At 34.8% G+C, this 22561-nt stretch overlaps 2 protein-coding genes across 3 annotated transcripts; one reads left to right on the top strand and one right to left on the bottom strand.

The window, feature by feature from the left end:
* The first annotated feature begins 1676 nt into the window (after nt 1-1676).
* Nucleotides 1677-21918, top strand: LOC117332771 (TRAF-type zinc finger domain-containing protein 1-like). Of its 2 annotated transcripts, none has more exons than XM_033891802.1 (11): nt 1677-2029; nt 7866-8058; nt 8274-8748; nt 9948-10157; nt 10501-10568; nt 11266-11438; nt 12470-12578; nt 13248-13875; nt 15191-15326; nt 15840-15984; nt 17080-21918. In XM_033891802.1, the coding sequence occupies exons 1-11, from the start codon at nt 1986-1988 to the stop codon at nt 17125-17127; spliced, it is 2229 nt and encodes a 742-aa protein (XP_033747693.1). In that variant the 5' UTR covers nt 1677-1985; the 3' UTR covers nt 17128-21918. The 2 variants fall into 2 exon arrangements, with proteins under 2 accessions (XP_033747693.1, XP_033747692.1); XM_033891801.1 differs by having other exon boundaries at nt 13248-13890.
* On the bottom strand, nt 18290-20691 carry LOC117332773. Its single transcript, XM_033891805.1, has 2 exons — nt 20418-20691; nt 18290-19937 (listed from the first exon to the last, which is right to left on the bottom strand). Exons 1-2 carry the CDS (start codon nt 20659-20661, stop codon nt 19759-19761), a joined length of 423 nt encoding a protein of 140 aa, XP_033747696.1. The 5' UTR covers nt 20662-20691; the 3' UTR covers nt 18290-19758.
* Nucleotides 21919-22561: the final 643 nt, after the last annotated feature.

Genomic DNA, 22561 nt, shown 5'->3' with positions numbered 1-22561 from the left:
TAAGTAAACTTCAGGATGACCTGGATCACCTGTCAGCTTGGAGTGATAAATGGTTGCTTCAATTTCACCCCCCTAAAAATGCAAATTGATGCGCATAGGCAGGCATATTAGGATGAACGAAAATATTATCTAAAAGATGTAGAATTACAGGAAGTGGACAAGGAAAAGGATTTGGGAGTAATAATAGATCAATCTCTATCTTTTGATGAACATGTACCCAAGTTAAGAAAGCAATTTCTATGTTTGGATTAATAAGACGGTCATATAATTTTCTAAATGGATCCAACTTCCTGTTGCTGTACAAGACTCTAGTAAGAGTCCATCTCGAATATGGAAATGCTGTATGGCACTCATATAAAGTTAAGCATATTGATATGATTGAAGCTTTACAACGGAAGGCATGCAACCAAGCAGTTACCTGGATTTAGAAACATGTCCTATTCCAATAGACTGAAAAGGCTCAAATTACCTACATTCGCTTTCAGACGGATGAGAGCGATATGATAAAAGTCTACAAATTGACTAACAATATCAGCAATATCAAAGCTGCGGACTTTCTCAAGCTCTGTAGCGACGAAGTTCAAAGACATGGAACAAGAGGACATGATAAAAAGTTATATCCACAGCATTCTCGGCTAGATATAAGGAAACACTTTTTCGGTCTGCGCGTTGTTAGAATATGGAACGATCTTCCAGAACATGTTGTCCTAGCACCAACAGCAAATTCTTTCAAAAACAGACTAGATAATCATTGGGAAAAGCACAAACTTTTATATAACTATAAGTATGAAATTATATAGGAATTGTAACTGTTGTCACAATTTATTGATTTTATTTATTGTAATAATCATATTTCGAAGTCCGGTATAGAGGATCAAAAGGTCCTGCACTGGTAATAAAATTTATCTTATATATGTTATCTTATCTAAGACGATCCTTGCTCACCAAACACCATTGCTATCAGGAGAGCTTGCAATTGACTGCTTCAGTGAGGTAGCACTATAAATCGGCAAAAGTTCCGGCCTATCACAAGGAGACTTAACACGAACACACCGCAGCCTCCCAAAACACACATACGCATTCACCACAAGCATGCATGTCGCACGCACGGGAGGCCGTCCTTAAATGACCTTAGCTGTTGATAGGACGTTAAACCAAATAAACCAAACCAAACCAATTGCAATTGACTAAAGACTTAGTAAAGGGAAATTAATAATACCTCATCTACCAGTAATATGTAAGGTCATCTTTAGATAACATATACTCTCCCCTTGTACACAAATGATCAACTGTGGTTTGTAACGAACTCTTGTGTGCATGTACATTTGTAAGCGTTATATGTGTCCTTGCAAATAAATATTCAGTATGCAATATGATTAACATCATACAATATTTGCATACAGTGCGTAATTCATAAGAAAATGTCACCTTTGATGCAGTTCCTGCCACATCTCTTGTTCGATTTCCTGTACTACCTTCATTTGAGCTTCCATTGAACTATCCATCTTGATTTTGTTTGTTTGACACTGACACACACACGTGCACTCCAGCTAACCTTCCGGAACCGGAAATGTGGTCAGCTATCATTGACAACTTTTCAACCAATCAAATTTAATATAACATACGCAACGACCAATCACAATAGCCTTAACAACACTATTTGACGGATATTTGTGTTGACTTCGATGACAGGTAGCATGCCAGAGGAGAATTGTTTCGTGGCGATGTCTTCATCTGTCCATTGTTTATGTATTTGGAAAGAACAGCTTGAATAGCTCTGTTTAATGAGTCATGAATGGTTCAACACTTTTAGTTTCAATTTTACATTTTTCATGGAACCACTTTCTTTCGGACAGCGACTACTTTCACATTGTCCATTGTGTGGTTGGGAAGACAATCACGGCATTGTTTTGATATAGCCGTATATATGTAGGATTTAGTAATTATCTATCACCTTCTTTTATTCGTCGTAACATACAGAAACAATGGCAGAAAGCGCAACACTTGACACGAAGTTCTGCTCAAACTGGTAAGTAATATGGATATTTTCCCAATTATGTACAACATTTAGAAGTTGTTTTTTTTAACATCGTAAAGCCTATTAACTAATACATGTACATTCTGAACTGAACTTGCCCTGGTTTGTACATTTTGTATTTAACACATCTCGTTCAACCACTCTTATATCTTATATATAATAGATAGGCTTTAAGGGGGGGTACTCCATAGATATAGATGTCTTCATTTGACATTTGTATTTATCTGCCCTCTGTTGCTGCAACTAGTCTAACAAGTGATTTATCTACATGTTTTAAATATTTTTTGATCGTATGTATGGGTAACACTGACATATATAGATAAGATCTAGGAATGATAACAGTGGTTTTTAACTAGTCAATAGATATTATTTATTACTGGGAATAGTTTCAGTGTTTAGATTAAAATTTAATAGAATCTCTGTCCAGCCATGTCTCATATAAAACGTTAAAATGTTTACATAACAGCTTTTACCACGTACAGGGGTTCAACAGTCTATCGATATTAAGAAATTATAATAAGTCCATATAAAATACATATAGACTGTCGCCCTAGTATACATATAGGGCATTTTTATACATACATGTATTCTGTTTTGCATTCTATCAATAATGTATGTAGCATCAACTTAATATGGGAGCTATATACCAGGCTAATGGCTAATGTGTCTTAACATAAAGTACCAGTAAAGTTATAATCATGGCCCTTTCTTTGTTTTTCTTTTTTTTTAATTCTAAATAAATTTTCTACAATGTTTGTGGTAGTTGCTTGCTTAACTTCCTTGTTATCATTAGTCTGATATATATTATTTGCAGCATCATTGATGTATATCTATAATAGCTAATTAGGTTTAAAATTGATACCCGTTGCCTATAATTGTTATTTAATTATATTAACAGTTTTATAACCTCACATTGATCCAAGATACGTACCATACATATGTCTGACAGGCTGTGATAAAACATCACAATAAGAATGTTTTTGTGTAGGTAAAAATTGAGGGTAATAGCTAGGCTAAAAATAGCCTCCTATTTTGGTGCAATATTGTACATACCACAGATACATATAATACATTCCTGATATTGCTCCTGCTACCTTGTACATCTTTTAATGCCAGCAGAATGAACTACACAGTGTGTTGTGGGAGTAAGCTGACATGTGGTAACCGACATTGGGGCTTATTGGCCATGGGTTTCATTCACTTTATCTTGTTACATGTTTATTATCACTGTTGTTTAATTATTCTGACAAAAGTCAGGTGTTTCTATTCTGCCAGATCTAGAGGAACTCTGAGTATATGTACCAAGGAACCACAAAGTTTTGCTTATCCAGCGCTTGTCCATTATAATAATGAACTGTCATTGACTTCTTGACTTGCTAGATATGTATTATAAAAAAATCAATTGTTTTACATGTAGCTTGTAGAATGTGGAATGAGGATGTTAAACATTTACTAAAAATAACTTTATTCTATGTGGTAATCCAATGAGGAAAAGTATCGGGCGAAAAGTCAAGGTCATCAGGTCAAAGGTCAAATTATTAATCTTTAAACTATTTACCCAGGTAGTAATTATTTTGAAATAAAATGAATGTTATAAGTGCAAACAGCATTGCCCCGCAGTCAAAGGTCAATTACAAACTGATAGTTTATAGTGAAATTTTCCTGTTATGTGTATAATGTACGTTTTCAAAATAAAAACTCAAGGCTGTTTGAAGTGTTAACTAAAGTTTATTCTTGTACTTTTAATGATTGTCTTGAAATATGTTAATTATCAGATACTGTTGATTGGATGGCATGATATTTGTAAATACTTTATTTTTTCCTTTATGTACCAAATCAATTTAAAGTCAAATTACAGTAATGTGCGTTCAGTAGACAGTTGACACACATCACTACATGTAATTAATTTATAAACACTCCCATTATTCCAAAAAACACTTCCACCAATATAAGCTATAGTAAATAATATGGATTTTCAAGTTCACATAAATCATTCTATCAACTTTTGTTGATGTTCAACTTAAAATTACATGAATTATAGTTACATGTAATTAATTTATAAACACTCCCATTATTCCAAAAAACACTTCCACCAATATAAGCTATAGTAAATAATATGGATTTACAAGTTCAGATAAATCATTCTATCAACTTTTGTTGATGTTCAACTTAAAATTACATGCAAACCTTGAACACGATCAGGTCACACTATTTTTGTGATTTCATTTGTATGAATGAATGATAAATAAATTCAAATGTAGTTGATTAAAGAAATAAATCAGTTGCATGTTGTCATGTTGCAAAATATAGATTAATAATGATCATGATCAAAATCTATTAATATTTGAAGTTCCGTAAATCTTTGGTTATAAATTTTGTAAATTATGTAATGGATGCACATGAAAAGTTTGGATAATTGAAATTCGTAAAAAAGGGATTTCCTTATCAAGGTTTTCCACTAATTAATGGGTAATAGTTATAATAATTTACCCCATGCAAACACATTTGCGGAAGCTTAAGATAGTAAATTGGGCTCCGTCCGTCCAAGGGCTGTATATAACTTCAAAACCATTCAACTCAACTTCACAAAACTTTATATATATATTTGGTTAGTGCCTTAGTTGGGCCTTTTGCTATTTCGACCTTTCAGTTTATATTTTTTTTGTGTTAACATGGAAATATATAGTAAAAAAAACCCACAAAATTAGTTTAGTTTCCATTCTGGGCTACAACTTCGAAACCATTCGTTTCAACTCCACAAATTTGAAACCTTTCTTTATATAGGAGTATTTGGTCAGTATCTTAGTCATGCCTTTTCATTGCATTTCATTTTTAATATTTTTTCTGTTAACATAGTAAAATAAACACAAAATTATATATAGTATATACATGTATTTTCCTTTCAGAGCTACAACTTAGAAACCATTCTACAATTAATTCCACAAAACTTTCTGTATGTACATATGTACATGTATTAGGTTAGTGCCCTAGCTATGCCTTTTTTAGGCAAAGACCTCTTCAGAGGTCTGTAGTCTTATGTCATCACCTTTCTGTTCAATCACTCTCAACCAGACTCTTCTATTTCTGCCTCTTACTTGTTAGCTTATGCGTCAAACGCAATTGTGACCCTATGTAAGTTTACTCCTACCCCATCTAGCGTCAGAATTTATCTATGTATAAAATGACAACAAATCACTTAATATAAGATAACAACCTAACCAATTATAGGCAGATTATGTATTTCTGTTTGTGAAGGAATGAAATCTACATCAAAATCAAGTACGGATTACTGTTGTTTGAAGTTTCATTCTTCGAGGTGGTCAAAATGGCGGATGTGTGAAAAATATATATTACGTAACTGTATTATATATATGCTTATGATATAACTTTAAAGCTAAACTATGCTACCACAATGTAGAAATATTAACTAGTTTTAATCCAGAGACCTGTTGTTTACAATAGTGAAGTTGGCATACAACATTCATAATCCATAGTTTCTCAAAATACGCCCGTTATTTGAAGTTTCATTCTTCGAGGCGGTCAAAATGGCAGTTGTGTGAAATATACGTAACTGTATAGGCTAGTAATTATATATAATATAACTATACCTATAATATGCTACCACAATGATTTTATTATTTGTCTGGTTACTTTATACATCTGGCCACTTAACAATAATGGAATTTTATTCGTACAATGTTTCTAGATCTGTGTAGCACTTATCGGAACAGCTGCTTATCAGAATCAGTTAAATAATTCAGATAACCATTGGACTATCAACATCATACATGCAATAAATTCTAGTACAAATTTGTGATTAAAATTCATGGTTTTCTTTGAAATTATCTGCCTTATATTATAATACATACATGTAGCATCATGCAATTCTGCAGTTTTTAGCTCGTCTCTTCGAAGAAGACTGAGAGCATATGTTGTCACTTCGGCATCGGCGGTGGTTTTTGAAATGTTAAGTTTTTGGTGCAAGTGTTGAAAGGCATAGTAATTTATGGTAATATGGTCGCTGTAGGGGTTAAACTATCCCCTGCCAGAGTTAAACTAAAAGATTTTTAGAGAAAAAAAGTTTTTTGAAATTTTTCTGAAAGGTATTAATACATCAATTAATAATTTTACTAGGGTGTCGATTTTGGGCAGTAGAGTCCCTATGAAGTTAAACTATCCCCTGCTGGAGTTAAACTAAAAAAAAATTTTTGGTAAAAAAAAGATTTTTCAAATTTTTGGACTTAAAATATTTCTGTGTTAAGTTTTTGAAGCAATTTAAGTGTTGAAAGGTATTAATACATTACTTTATAATTGTACTAGGGTGCTGATATTTGGCAATAGAGTCCCTCTGGAGTTACACTATCCCTTCTTTGAGTGAAACTGAAAAAAAAAATGTGAAAATGCTCACATTAGACAATTTATATCGGTCCACATTTTTTAAGGGAGACAACTCTCATTAGGATAATATTTTATCAAATAATTGAAGAAATGTGTCCAAAAGCAATTACATTTGTATTTAATATATATGTATTCAATCTACAACAGCATAGCTTGTCTCCCGAATAATTGTCAATACCGGTAAATAATTCACACATATATATAAATTGGTATGGTTTTGAAAATTGCATGAAAACACAAAACACAATCTGATCAAGTAACCAATTTAAATATTATTAATGCATTTTGCGAAACCATACCAATTAATATACTTGAATTATTTATTGACAAATATTTACGAGACGAGCTATGCTGTTCTCCAACAGCTCTTGTTTTGATTTCTTGTGACTTGTATAACTCGGGAGTGTACAGAGTGTTGCTTAAATTAGTTATAGACAATACCAAACTCAGATATTAACAGTGGAACACACAGGATCTACATAAAGATAGAATAGGGCTCAAAGTAGATATTTTTACCAGGTGGCCAGCTATTTGACTACCAAGTCATAGAATCTAGGCACCAATTGGAAAAGTTAGTTGCCTATATATATAGCTAGTTGTCATAAATTTGAGAAAAAAAACTCTTTTTAATTCTTTAGATCAGTATAACATCTCTATAACATTTTTGATTGTGAACATCATTTCAGCATTGACTGTAACCTTTAAAAGATTAACCAAATCGCAAATTTACAGAATTTTTTTAGTGGCCATCATGCAGGCGCCTTTAGGTCAATAACTGGTCGCCAATGGTAAATTTAAAGCGCCATGGCCACTAAAATAGGCGCCACTTTCAGCCCTGTATAAACTCTTACTATAAGGTTGATGTATAATATATATCATAAATATAAAAATGGTGAAGTTGAGGAGATGCAAGTAAATTATATAACTTGGTTATTGATAAAGGAAGATGTTATATTTTGCACTGGCATTTCACTGTATTAGACTTTCAGGTGCACACTAGCGGCACATAATTGTGTGACGTCACAAATTGTTATACCGGTGTATGTATATCATATTTGGGATTTGTATCAACATGTAGCTGGGCACTGGGGATAATGATGCCACGCTTGGCAGCTCCTTGTATGTTGACACTTCACAGTGTTTTGAAAATAATTGCCATCAAATATTGTGTAGTATATTTTGTGAATATACCAGGGTATGAATTTTAATGAAGTTAATCACTAGCAGACATATGCATGGAATGTGATTTTTTTGGGTGCTTGCAAAGCTGAATTCCAAGCAACTGAGGGTACTTCATAATTTACAAAAAGTATTAACTGTAACCATGATTCAGCTAGCTATACATATATACATGTAGAACGACATTGAGATAGCACATCCAGTCATGACACCCAGTCTGCTACCAATACAAATAAACTATATTTTGCAGCAAGAGGGAGATCAATGCCGCAAATTTTATGATGCATGAAATGCATTGTCGACGGCACATCTCGCTGTGTACACACTGTCAGGAGCCTATCCCCAAGGCCGAGATGGATGTCCACTTTGAGGAAAGCCATGCCAAAATCAACTGTGCAAAATGTAACCAGGCAGTCCAGAAAATGGATTTGGAAAAGCATGAGGTAAAATAGAAATAAAGGTTTTTACTCACCTGCCTGTATACCTGTATATACTTTGGAAAAATCTTTAAAGCTTTTTGATTGAATCTGTGATATATCATAATTTCTAAAAGATAATTAATGAATAAATCTGAAAGATATTAAGTTGCTTTTGTCAGAAAGTAGTGAAAATGAAATTGAATTTATTTATACAAATCTTTCCTTGTTTTTGTTCACAGGAGCAAGAATGTCCAAAACGTCAAATGAAGTGTGCTTATTGTGAAATGGATGTAGCACAACAGGAACTTGAGGCACACTTGGGCTATTGCGGTACAAGGACAGAGCCATGTGCTCGCTGTGGCCAGTATATTATGATCAAAGATCAGGTTAAACATGAGGACAGTAATTGTACATATCCACAACCAAAACCAACTAATAGCAGGGAGGTCAACAGACGGGTGTCCAACGAACCGACAGGTAATGGTGAAGAAATTGGGGCCGCATTTCCAGATGACATGTTGTTTGGTTCAGGGAATATCAATTCTTTTGAGTTTAAGGAGATCCAGAGGATTTTAACAAAGCCTGAAATCAGTGGAGCAGCAGAAGGACCAAGTACCCTTGGGAGTCGTCATAGGGAAACAGAAAAAACTAAAAAGGCAACAGGAAAAAAATCCAATGACAAAAATAAGAAATCTGATCTTAACAGACTAAGAGGTAATTTTAAGTTTACTTGAGATGATTTGGTTTGTTTGTTTTTTGTTTAACGTCCTATTAACAGCCAGGGTCATTTAAGGACGTGCCAGGTTTTGGAGGTGGAGGACCTCGGGTACCCGGGGAAAAACCACCGGCCTATGGTCAGTACCTGGCAACTGCCCAACGTAGGTTTCGAACTCGCAACCCAGAGGTGGAGGGCTAGTGATAAAGTGTCGGGACACCTTAACCACTCGGCCACCACGGCCCCACTTGAGATGAAGTCTCAGTTGACCTATTGCAATTGCCTTTTGTCCAGCGGCGTCAGTCGTCCTGCGTGCATTGTGCGTTGTCCGATGTAAACAATTTACATTTTCAACTTCTTCTCAGTTACCAACAGGCCCAGAGACCTGATATTTGGTCTGTAGCATGCTGAAATGAAGGGGTACCAAGTTTGTTCAAATTGATGACCTTGACCTTCGTTTAAGGCCACAGGGGTCAAATATGCTAAAATCTTTAAATGACTTCTTGATAACCAAACCAAAAGGCCTAAAGACCTAATATAAGGTCTGTAGCATGCTGGGATAAAGGGCTACCAAGTTTGTTCAGATCAATGACCTTGACTTTCATTCAAGGTCACAGGAGTAAAATATGCTAAAATCTTTAAATGGCTTCTTCTTGACAACCAAAAGGCCCAGAGACCCAATATTAGGTCTGTAGTAATTGCTGGGATGAAGGGGTACCAAGTTTGTTCAAATGGATGATCTTAACCTCCATTCAAGGTCACAGGGGTCAAATATGCTAAAATATCTAAACAACTTCTTCTTGATAACCAAGAGGCCCAGATACATGATATTGGGTTTGTAGTATTCATGGGTAAAGGGCTATAATTTTTTATTTCAAATGAATGACCTTAACCTTCATTCAAGGTCCCAGGGGTCAAACATGCTGAAATATATCAAAACTCAGGTGACCGTTAAGACCCATGGGCCTCTTGTTAGTATTGCATGTGCACAGTTAAAGGTTTTGTATAGTATACTCAATTTGTACAGTGTAAATTGTGTACAATGCATAATATTATATCTATTCATCCAGAAATCAAAGTAATGATAAGCTAATATTATTGTTCCAATGTATTATTGAGTAATTATATATCCTTCTCAAAAGATTTAACTAGGTATGGTGTTACATGTACTTATTTTGTATATCATTTTGGTCTAAAGAACAAGCGAGCAGTAGCCAGTCAGGGTCGGCCTACAACGAAGAACAGGACAGACTTCTGGCTATGGCTTTGTCAGATGACCTTCACACTGACGACGGTATAGACCAGTACATACGGACCATAGACAAACCTCGGGTCTCACTCACCCCAGACAGTCCTCTCTACGAGGACAGCTTCGGAAATCCAGCAAACTTACACTCAAGTTTTGGAGGTATGTTCATATTCTGTCTGCTTTTGAATATAAAATTGTAATGATCAATAATTCAGATCAAATCATTAATCAACAGGATATACATTAAATTTTGTATACCGTATAACACTGATGCATGTTGGACAAGAGCTCAGTGTTTTGCCCAAAATTACTAGGAGAAACATTTTAGACTAAGTTTAAAGGATTGCTTTTCATTGATAATAAATATTATAGAATTCAATATTTAGAGTACCAAATCATCTGTACATGTACTTGTATAGGTGACCATTACCTAGCCTTAACACAATAAAGAAATGCATTTTGTTGTTTAATTCAGTGTTCATATTGTATTTCTCTTATTCAGATCTCTCTGTGTTACCTTGTGAGTTCTGTGGCCAGGCCATACCTGTAGATGACCTAGTCATACATCAGGTATATATTGATGTCCTACTAAAGGATTGTAATTATAGGTCAAGAAATAGAGAATGTGGTACTTTTAATCCACACCTTAACAAGTGAAGGAATTTTTGTGGTCCATGCCTGGGTGAAATCGTTACACTTGATTAATCAAGGTATCTATTGTTAAAATATAGGACACTTAATTAATCAAGGTATCTATTGTTAAAATATAGGACACTTAATTAATCAAGGTATCTATTGTTAAAATATAGGACACTTAATTAATCAAGGTATCTATTGTTAAAATATAGGACATCTCTTATTACTGAATGCAAATAAGTAATACCTAATGTGAATTACTTTTATATCATAACATGTCATTTAAGAACCTTTTTATTGTCTGTATCAGATTAATCATGTACATGTTATAGTCAGTGATCCATGAAATATCAACAATATGGTACGTAGTATGGAAGTAGATTGGCCCAGGTTGCCATACATTTAAATGCTGAGCTAAATATGTATATTGTCATTTTTCTCTGACATGTTTGCTTGCACCATAGCTTTGCATATTTTATTTCAATTATTCCTATTCTATATATATAGCAATATGGATATCCTGGCTCTGCGCAATACCAGTAATCCTGGTCTGTTGAGAGAGATATTCTTGATAAAACAGTTATATTTTGTGTACCCTGTAGGTATTTTAAGCAGTTTTATTCATTTTCAGAGTAACTGTATAGACGACCCTCTAAGTTCTTTGATGCCCCATGCAGCTTCCTCAGAAACCCCAATTCAGGACCGAACTGAAGACAACCGATTCAGAGGGGCAGCCCCAGAGACCAGACATCCCCCGCCAATCATCAATAACCTCGTCCCTGACGCCTCCCCTCCACAACAGTGGTAGGTATTCTCTAAATCGGAAGGCTTATCTTTATAAATGTACTGCGTGTGGCAACTTCACAGACTTTGTTAATTAACTGTTAATATTGCAACAGTTTGTTTGTATATTTCTTACTCTTTTATTGTTATCAGCATTTTTCTTAATCTAAATAGCAATGGTTGCCAACTCTCACATCCTCTGTTGGAGACTTATAATATTCAAAGCTTTCTCCCAGGAAGTCTTTTCTTATGTGACATCAGACAAAATCTCATGTTATCAAAACATTTCTCCCTCCACATCACATCAAGCCATTACTAATATACTGGGTTGTATCGTATCCATGCAGTGCCTACTATTGTCAATCATGTCTGGCCCTCAGAACACTAGGGCAGTGGCTAACTGTTTATGTATGAAAATGATGGAAACATCATATTGACCATTAACAAAGTGTTTGTACAGACCACCATCTTTGATTGGCCATGGGTGATAGTAAAAGAATAGTCAGATATCGCTTTAAAAATTCCTGATTTTTATATCATGTTTAAACAGAGGGAGTTGATTAACAAATAATTAGAGATATAAAAAAGAAGAAAAAATACACTTGAGATAAAATGATTAACAAATCTTAAATTAGACCAAAACAAAACAAAAATTCCTGCAATATCAAATATAAATACTGCTTTGGGTCATATTGTTTGAATAAGCATTTCTCAATTGGTTTGAATCTCCACTTATAGTTTAAAGTAATAATTTACTGATCATTGAAAATGGAGACAAAATTACCTTTTCCTTAATGTCATGATCACTTACCATGGCATCTACATGACATTGTGTATTTTAAAATGTTTAATTCTTTATCCTGTTAGGACTAATTAAGTAATTTTGGGTACTACCCGGTATTTGATGAAAATTGCTGCACAAAACAAAATGTTGTCTTTTAAATCTCCCACTTTGAACAATCCCTTGGTGGAAGATCTCCCACCATGGCGTATTTAAGGTTACCGTTATGATCATTTAGAGCAGTAGGAATGACCAGCTTGTTTGTCTCCAGGTTTGAACAAATGATCTCCCCTGAAGAAGAGGGTTTTGCTGAAGATTTTCTACTGCCCTGTGAATTCTGTGAGGAGTTGTTTCCCCATGAAATCTTAGTACAACACCAGGTAAATAATGTAGTCTTGTCCTCAAATGTCTAGTCCCAGGAGTTATTAAACATGTTCTTTAATGACACAGAATGAAAATATTGAACTCAAGGGTAAGTGATCTGAGGGTCAGACCCTTGGGTAAGATATTTCTGAGTTATTATCATAGAAATGTGTCTAGCCCTTGTGCTTTAAAGTAATCTATGTAGATACGAACAGGTGTTTCCATGCTCTTAGCACTGAACATTTTAAATTTTGTCCACAAGATACTAAGTAATGAAAAAAACGTTCCTTGAAGATGTAAAAATTAAATGAAAAATAAAGCATTATCTCCATGAAGTATATTCTGGTTTCTTCATCATATGACCTTGCTGTTGCCAGTAACCCCAAACAACCAACATACAGTTTGTTGTAGGCCACAATATTTCAACATTTAACTTATAGGATGACATTTTCATTGATGACATAAATGTTGTGATTAAGAAGATTAGACTGTGACACCTGTAATAAGAATTAGTGATTCAGAAGTACTCAGACCCATAAATACAAAATCCAGCATTCTTGGATATCCTTGCATAATGCAATCAACAGTTGGTGTCCGGCAATGCACTTATATAATAAATACTCCATACATTTCTACACTATCACTAATAATAAGTTTAAAGTTACATATTGTTGTGGTGATTTTAGGCTGTATGTACTGCCAATGAGACAGTCACACCAAGGGTAACACCCTCCATGACCAGGAAAACCGATCCCTCCAACAGACGTCAGCCAACAGTGGACGAAACTTCTCGTGTCAGAAAACGTCAACCCGCTCCAGATATAGCAAGCATATTAAGTGAAAGTCCCGACAATCGTCGTAAACAGACTGGTACCTCCTCACGAACAAGTTCAAACAATTTACCTGTACATTCACAACGTCTGAAATCTACCTTAGAGAAATATGGTGTGGCAGCAGATGACCCCTACAAGCAGAGGGCGGAACGTCGGGCACTTCGACAGCAAAACTCACATGAAGAGGATGAGGATGAGTCCCCGCGTCCCAGGACAGGAAAATCAGGGGCAAAAAGGGGCCTTGCTGCTAAAAGTACTCTTGATAGTCTCCTTCAAGTTGATCCTCCTAGTTCTGTTAGATCAACACATGATCTATTGGGTCATGTGACTTCAACATCTTCCACAAGAAAAAGTAGTAAAGACAATTTGAATTCCTCAAGACAGACAAGGCAGATTGGTATCCCTTCTGTGTCCAATCCCGGTGCTAGATCTTCTCACAAGTATGATGTGAATACCTCCAGCTTACTATACGGTGACACAAGTAAGACAAGCAGAGGTAATAATGTAGTGATATATATGGTACACTTTAACAGGTAATGTAGTAATATATATGGTACACTGTAACAGGTAATGTAGTGATATATATGGTACACTGTAACAGGTAATGTAGTGATATATATGGTACCCTGTAACAGAGGTAATGTAGTGATATATATGGTACACTGTAACAGGTAATGTAGTGATATACATGGTACACTGTAACAGGTAATGTAGTGATATATATGGTACACTGTTACAGGTAATGTAGTGATATATATGGTACACTGTAACAGGTAATGTAGTGATATATATGGTACACTGTAACAGGTAATGTAGTGATATATATGGTACACTGTTACAGGTAATGTAGTGATATATATGGTACACTGTAACAGGTAATGTAGTGATATATATGGTACACTGTTACAGGTAATGTAGTGATATACATGGTACACTTTAACAGGTAATGTAGTGATATACATGGTACACTTTAACAGGTAATGTAGTGATATACATGGTACGCTTTAACAGGTAATGTAGGACGTGATATACATGGTACACTTTAACAGGTAATGTAGTGATATATATGGTACACTGTAATGTAGTGATATATATGGTACACTGTAACAGGTAATGTAGTGATATATATGGTACACTGTAACAGAGGTAATGTAGTGATATATATGGTACACTGTAACAGGTAATGTAGTGATATATATGGTACACTGTAACAGGTAATGTAGTGATATATATGGTACACTGTAACAGGTAATGTAGTGATATATATGGTACACTGTAACAGGTAATGTAGTGATATACATGGTACACTGTAACAGGTAATGTAGTGATATACATGGTACACTGTAACAGGTAATGTAGTGATATATATGGTACACTGTAACAGGTAATGTAGTGATATATATGGTACACTGTAACAGGTAATGTAGTGATATACATGGTACACTGTAACAGGTAATGTAGTGATATACATGGTACACTGTAACAGGTAATGTAGTGATATACATGGTACACTAGTAACAGAGCTAATACTTTTTATGTTATGTCTGTCTATATGCTAAATTAATGTGTTTCCATCGGACAAATATGGTTAAGAAAATTAATAGTTACAACATGATGATATGCTGTATTATTTTTTTTGTGCTTTGCAGTCAAATTTGAAAAAATAAATCTTTGTCATTTTTTGCCTAAATTTCACATCCAGCAGATATTCCATCAAAGATGGAGGTAGTGGCTCATTTAGCTCAATTTCCAACAGAGTAATTGAGGTAACATGTGTTACACATTCTAATCCACAGGCAGTGATGCTGCTGCAGCCTCCAGGAGATCAAGGGGGTCAGTGACAGCTCGTGATGTCCAGCAGGAACTTGACCACCAACCAAGCAGTAGGTCAACACTAGGGACTTACAATATTGCTGGAGCCAGGAGGGCAAGGTATTTATTGTGGCAGTATTATGATGTTGGCTTCTGTATCCATTGTATCCATTAAGATGTCGGTATTTTTATCAAAAAAGCTGACACATCTACACTGAGGATGCTTTTTAATTGGTTCTTTAATTGTCAGGATTATAATCTAGTTCTGAGATCTCAGCTCTCTCTGTTTTGAATTTTGACAGACATTTTTGCCATATTGTATATGGGCTCGATAATTGTGATGTGATATTCTTAAATAGGCAAATGTTTGATTCTGCAATATTCGAAAGAGTTATTGCCCTTTGCTTTATAGCTTCTTTTTGTTGTACAACTTAATATCTTTAATTTTTGGTAGATCTCCTCTCCTAATTTTTCATCAGATCTCTTTGAAACTTGGTAAGATTTTATCAGCAGCAATTATGATTTTGACAGTTTCTTAAAAAACATTTTGTCATTTTTATGTATTTTATGGTCACTTTAGACAGATGTATATTGTCCAATGTTTTCAATTTTTGTATTTCACATGTTTAACAGAAACTCTCAGGCCTCTGAGGATATAATGGCATCTGGTATTCGCACAACGTCCACAACACCAGGGTCAGCCAGGCGTGACCGAGGAAATGGTATTTTCTCTCATGGACAGGCAAACACTTCCAGCTCTACAACCACCCGCTCAAATGTATGTACTTGGATATTTTCTATACATAAGTACATGGAGAGGAATAAATGAGGGCAAATGGGTGTTAATTTGAATCTGATTTTATAGTAGCTGATAGCCTGTAGTAATTACAATGTCAATTTGTCTGTTAATTACCGCTTTCTGATATTGCATAGGGATGTGTTTAAATATGTAATTTGGATGGTTTTTTTTGTGTCAATCAAATGTTTTTCAGGTCATAACATTAAACTGTAAGGACATTTTTTCTTATGACATTATGAAGATTATGTTAGATTACAACAATAAGTCGACACAATGATAGGTGAATTTAGGTTTGAGAAGGTGTCATTAAATTTATATTTCTATCAAAAACTTCTGTTTGTTAGTTGTGGGGATTTGAAGAGTCGGCATACAGCAGGTGGCATACAAAAGGGTTCTAGTTAAGTTTCAGATTGGTAAATTATTATTCTTTGTATGATCAAAAACCACACCAGCTTATAATTACAATATATTAGAAAACAAGAGACCCATCGATCTTAACAGTTATGCAAGTTGTGCTTTTCTGTCAATCTAACCATTTTGGCCATTCCAATCATCCCCTGGGGGCCGGGGTCAGACAGCTGGGCCAACATATGTATGTACATATCATCAAACTGCAACCCAACACTGATAATCTAACCATGTTTGAATTCTTTGCATTGACATTTCAACAAAAGATACTTGAAAATGTAATTTCCCTTAATTCCCTTTACCAGCTATTTGAGAAAAGTTTACTACCCCCTCCACAAACAGTGAATGCAAGACCACATGCTAGACATTTGTAACAGTCATGGGGATTTCGCATAAACATCTTAATACAATGTATATGTACAGCGTTGTTTGATATTGGATTTTCGGAGCCTTATCTTTATATTCTAAGTACTGTCAACTCTTACAGTTTTTCAATAGCATGAATATTAAGATAATGTGATTATTATTTCAATACACAGGATGGCCTTTTTGAAATATTTCTCAAATATCAAAGGATGGGGAACATTTTCAGACAAAGATCAACATAAACAACAGAAATTTATGAAAACAAACTGACGATTTATCATATTTCACACTATTTTGCAGAGAACTCCGGCGCGTACAACACGCAGAGACCGTGATCCCTACCACTGATACTGTGATCCTTAATAAATTTAGTCTGTTATTGGACACATCTAACCTGTTCTACCATTGGACACCTGTGACAATTTAAAGTTAACTATTGGACACCTATGACCAAGTCAACCATTGGACCTCTGTAACTTTGTCTACCATTGGACACCTGTAAGCTGGTCTACCATTGGACACATGTAAGCTAGTCTACCAATGGACACTTGTAACCTTGTTAACCATTGGACACCTGTTACCTAGCTAGTCTTCCATTGGAATACATGTGATCTTCTAATATTTGGTTTACCATTTATCAATCGGCTCCAAACAGACGGTTAAATGTAACTGACCGTTAGACAACATTTGGTGTAATATCTATATAGGACATCTGAATGTAGTCAACCCTTGCCAAAAATTACATATCAATTATGTTATGGTCCAATGACATGTATCAAATATGTTCAGCTATTTTGAAAGGTATTTCAGATACTTTTTATAGTAGAATATGTGTAACTATTTTCATACATTCTTATAGTATTTCACTGATGACTAGTAAACCATCTCACCAGATCTAATAAGCTAGAATAAATCTCCCTTTTTTGCTGTTGGAATGGTACTTTAGAACCAATTGCAAGCTATATTTAATTATTTGTTTAATTAGATGGAGATTCTTCAGCACAACTGCCCGGTGTCATGAATGAATTATGTTACATTTCGTAGCTGTGTGTGCATGTTATAACTATGCAGTTCTATTTTGTACAATCCTGGTTGTATATAATCTTTTACTTTAATGTTGATGTGTGACAGAACAGTACAATACATTAGTAGAAATCCAGTTAGCATTGATGGTCTTTCAGCATTAAAGTGTTTTGTTAAAAGTAAGTTGATCATATTTACATGTAGGCACACTGTCTCAGATCAGTGTTGAAATTTTAAGATATATGAAGTGTTTACAAAAAAAAAGTAGATATTTTAAACTTTTTTGTATTCTATAAAATCAGAGCGTGCAATGCTAGAAATACTGAAAATGTGTATTTATTTGAATGCTTGAATTTCAGAATATATTTGCTATAACCAATAGAATTAAAAATAGAATTGCATGCATGGGACTGGCAATTGTTTCAGTCTACCAATTTGCCTAGCACTACATTCCTTAACCCTTTCAGGTCAATCATCAAAGTTTTTCACCATGAAAGCCTGTTTTATCTTACATGAATGTATTTGACACCAAAGGAAATCAGAAAGGGAAAATGACACAAACGGTTTTTCCAGACTATATCTTATAAATCACCATTAGGGAGTTGAATTTATCATCATGAATATAATTTTTAATAACTGAATACATTGTAGTTCTGGTTTAAGTAATGAATATACATGTACATGATATAGTTGGTTTTGTTTGTGGTTTTCAAAGATTGTGTGCATCATGACTAAAATTATTGTAGTCTGTGCTAACCCTGTAATCACCTACATGTAGCAGAAAACAGCTCCGAACATTAAAACTGGGATAAAAGCAAATAAAATTACATGTAGATACAGTATTTTTTACCAAAAATTCCTTATTGAGAATGAGAAAAACAGACACACCCCGCTTCAGGGGCAAGACAGAAAATACCCCACTCTCACCCTCTCTCATTTGGTGATATAGACAAATCTCAGTTTAAAATCATGTCTAGATCTGCACTTTCACTCTGTACGCTACACTATAATACACTCGATATTGGAGTGAAATGAGAGATCCGATTTTAATTAATGTTGCAAATCTCAACATTAGGGGTAAAGGGTGTTCTAAATGTCAAACAGCAGGCCTCAGTTTATCTTCCTCTCAAGTTGAAGTTTTCCCATCTTACCTCCGGTTTCCACAGCTCGATTTATTCATGCTTAATTTCTTTTGTTCGATTTTCTGTCACACCGATGCCTGTCAAAGTGAGGACTGATTACACCCAGAAGTGTTTGTTTTCATGTGAGAGGACAGATGCAGTCTCATTAATAATCTTAGTAATTATTCATTAACTTTAAACTTCATTTAAACATAAAAACTCGAAAAATTCTGAATATAGTCTACATGTGTATCATTTTGAAGAATGTTATTTTTTGTTTCTCACTTTAATTTGGCATGGAACAGGCACAAGGCACAGATTCTCTGTATGTTAATTGTTCAGCAATGCAGTAATCTAAATTCTCTCATAGTCAATTTCCCAGATAGCATGACTACGTTGGGCCAACGTTGGCCCACAGATGTTGACTACGTAGGGCCAATGTTGGCAAACTACGTTGGCCCAATGTAATTTTGCTCATCGGCCCATCGTTGGCCCAACGTGTTGGCCCATCGTTGGTTTCAAGTGTGTATTTCCAACTATTGGTTTCACCTTCATAGGCCCAACATTGGCCCAACGTAACAAACAGTAGATAAAGTGATGCTTATGTGTAATGCTGGCAACATAAAAATTAATCAGTTGTCATATTGGCAAGTGCTTTACAATTTATTTGTATATGATGACAATACAGTGATTGAATGTACATTATTCTCTTTTACAATCAACAGTTTTGAATACAGTATGTTATTGTATCATTATAAAGAATCAAAACTGATAAATGATTATCAGATGTTAATTTTGGTTATCTGTCCCAGATCAGTCCTGTTCGGAATTGTCACTAAGCATAGCATTGATAGTTGCAGTACACTTGTGTAGCTGCCTGTTGTGCCCTTTTTTGTTCCTCTCTCCTTTTCCTGCCACCATCGCGATCACAAGCAAATCTGAACCAATCTTTTGCAATTGCTGCAATTTCCGAATCTGTTGCTGTCGCACACAGGCGGTTCTTCCTTACTGTAGCTGTTGGAATAAATAAACAATATATCAAATCTACACAGAATGTAAAAATCAAGCGGCACAGATGGCCTGAATTGCTAACCTGGACATTTCTGCAGTTATGGCATTATGGCATTAAAGTAATTTACATTATTATATATAGATTATATATATATATGAAATTTTTTAAGTAGTAATAACGACAGTACAGACAAGTATTTTCGAGGCAATTTGCCCCTTGATCAAGAAACAAGGGAATTACAAACGATCTGACATGGAACAGCTACACAAATTTTGTAGATAAATATACTTAGCATATATGTGTGTGTGTGCAAGAAATGAAAAATAAATTCTGAAAACTTTATGACCCCGATATCTAGCAAGCAAAAGTGTACGTACGGTAGTGTACGTACGGCAGGTGGTCTTGTGGAATTAATTAATATACTAAAATTACTTCAGGAATTGAAACATATAATTAAAAAGCAAATCATATAGCCTACTTACATTGTCTTTTGATCAAAGAAATGCTCTCTTTCTTCCTCGTGATTAATCCAAATATCTTCTGTGTAAGTCGAAATAGCACTGTACTGTGTACAACCAGTTGAACAGCTCGGACAAGGTCCCTGATAAGAATGTAACATCTGCAGGCAGCTTGACCATCCCTAGTATCAGATGTCACGGTTACCAAGGGAACTGGTCCGACCCTTGCTGTGAGAAGCGCTGACCCAGTTTTGTGGGCAGTAAACATGCATAGATAATGGCATCCTTAAACCGGCCACTAAAATATTTTCCAAAACATTTATGCCCTTGTTCCTGTTTTACTACAGTATAAAAGACTTTAATTTATGATTAGTTATTCTCACGCAAACAATACATTTTATTATATAGTGATTTTGAAAAAAAAATCACTATTAAAAAATCTTATGAAGTGTATTTTTAAAAATGGTTGATAATATATATATCAACTTTGATTACAGATAATCACTTTTGTTTGAATTTGTTGTAAACCTGCTTGGGCTTACAACATCGGGTCAACGTAGGACCAACGTTGGACCAACCTAGGTAATTCAGCACTGAAATGTAATAACAGGGGGCCAATGTTGGGCCAACGTAGTGTTCCCAACTTATCTTCACTTGCTGTCGAGTAAAACAAGTTGTTGTTGGGCCAACGTCGGGCCAACGTTGTATGACCAACGCCAACCATTGGCCAACCGTACAACCATATGCCAACGTTGGCCCAACGTAGTCATGCTATCTGGGTTGAAGCAGTATATATACAGTCACTGGGGGTTTCCTTTAATTCGTTTACTTTCAGTCAAAATACAAAATCTTGGATGGGTTCATAGTTATTATTATTTTTGGTCATACACTGAATGTCCGTGTATTTTCTGTATTTGATTATCTTTTTGATGTATTTTTTGTTAAAAGTGCTGAAGATGTGTTTTTGTTAAACCTCCAGCAACCTGCTTGTTTACATTTGGTTTGATTCTCATCATTGTAGATGTGGAATGATTTTTTTTTTAAGTCTTTGTGTTATTATGAGCGTTTCTGAAGTTTTGTTGCTTCATGGCTTATTTAGATATATATTTCACTTTTTTTCAGTTAAGGAATCCACACCCATTTTAGGCTTAGCAGTCCTCTTGATGATTTAATGGTGAGGAAATTCAGGCCGGGTCCTAGTTCCATATAGAACTAACTAGGAATTAAAATGAAGAAGCAGTGTATTTTTTCATGTTGATAATCCTATCATTATTGTTTGGATTTTTATGTATTCATAACATCGAGATGTAAGGTCATTGGACGTTGGATGCCTTACTCCGATGCTCACAGGTCTATAATTACATGAGATATGGGTGTTGGTACAATATGATGTATGGTTTTGTCCAGCAGAAATTACAATCAAGGTTGGCACTAAAATATTCCTTAGTCACAATCTGTTGGATTATCAAAGTCCCTTAATATCACATTCAATTTGAATATTTATTAATAAAATCTTGATTATTTATTAATTGCATTGGTTTTGTGTTACATGAAACAAGAAGCCCAGAGGGCCTGTATCGCTCACTTGGATATTTGGGTAATTATACCGAAATATTCTAATTCAAGATATATTTAAAAAAAGGTTTTCCTGCTTTTGAGCTGCCAACAATGGTTCAAAATTCATTTATACAATATCAGATTTTCTTTACCAAATAATGATTCAGACCAAATTTTATCAAAATCCATTCAGGCTTTCAGGACTAGTAGGAATTTAAAGGAAATGTTGACAGGCGCCAGACGGACGATGGACCCTTCACCATTGAATAAGCTCACCAGCCTTTTGGGTAAATCTTAATTGTTACCCCGCAACAAAGTTACTGGAAGCAGGCTAGGTTGTCTGTCTGTCTGTAAACACAACGATCCGCCAGCTACTCCTCCTGAACTACTGAGGGGATTTCAACAAAACTTGCTGGCAATAATTCTTATACTTTGTAGATGTGCGTAATCTATATCAGGTTTCTGATAGGTCAGCAAAGATGGCTGTCGAGGCCTCCGATTGGCTAAAAAAACTAATTCCCTATAAATCTTTTACTATTCAATGGAATTCAATAAAACTTTGTTGAACAAATGGTTATAAGATGAACTTTAATTTTGTATAAAGAAATTGA

The sequence above is a fragment of the Pecten maximus genome, chromosome 8 (genome assembly GCF_902652985.1).
Source record: "Pecten maximus chromosome 8, xPecMax1.1, whole genome shotgun sequence".
NCBI lineage: Eukaryota > Metazoa > Mollusca > Bivalvia > Pectinida > Pectinidae > Pecten > Pecten maximus.
This window is presented reverse-complemented; position numbering and strand designations above follow the sequence as displayed.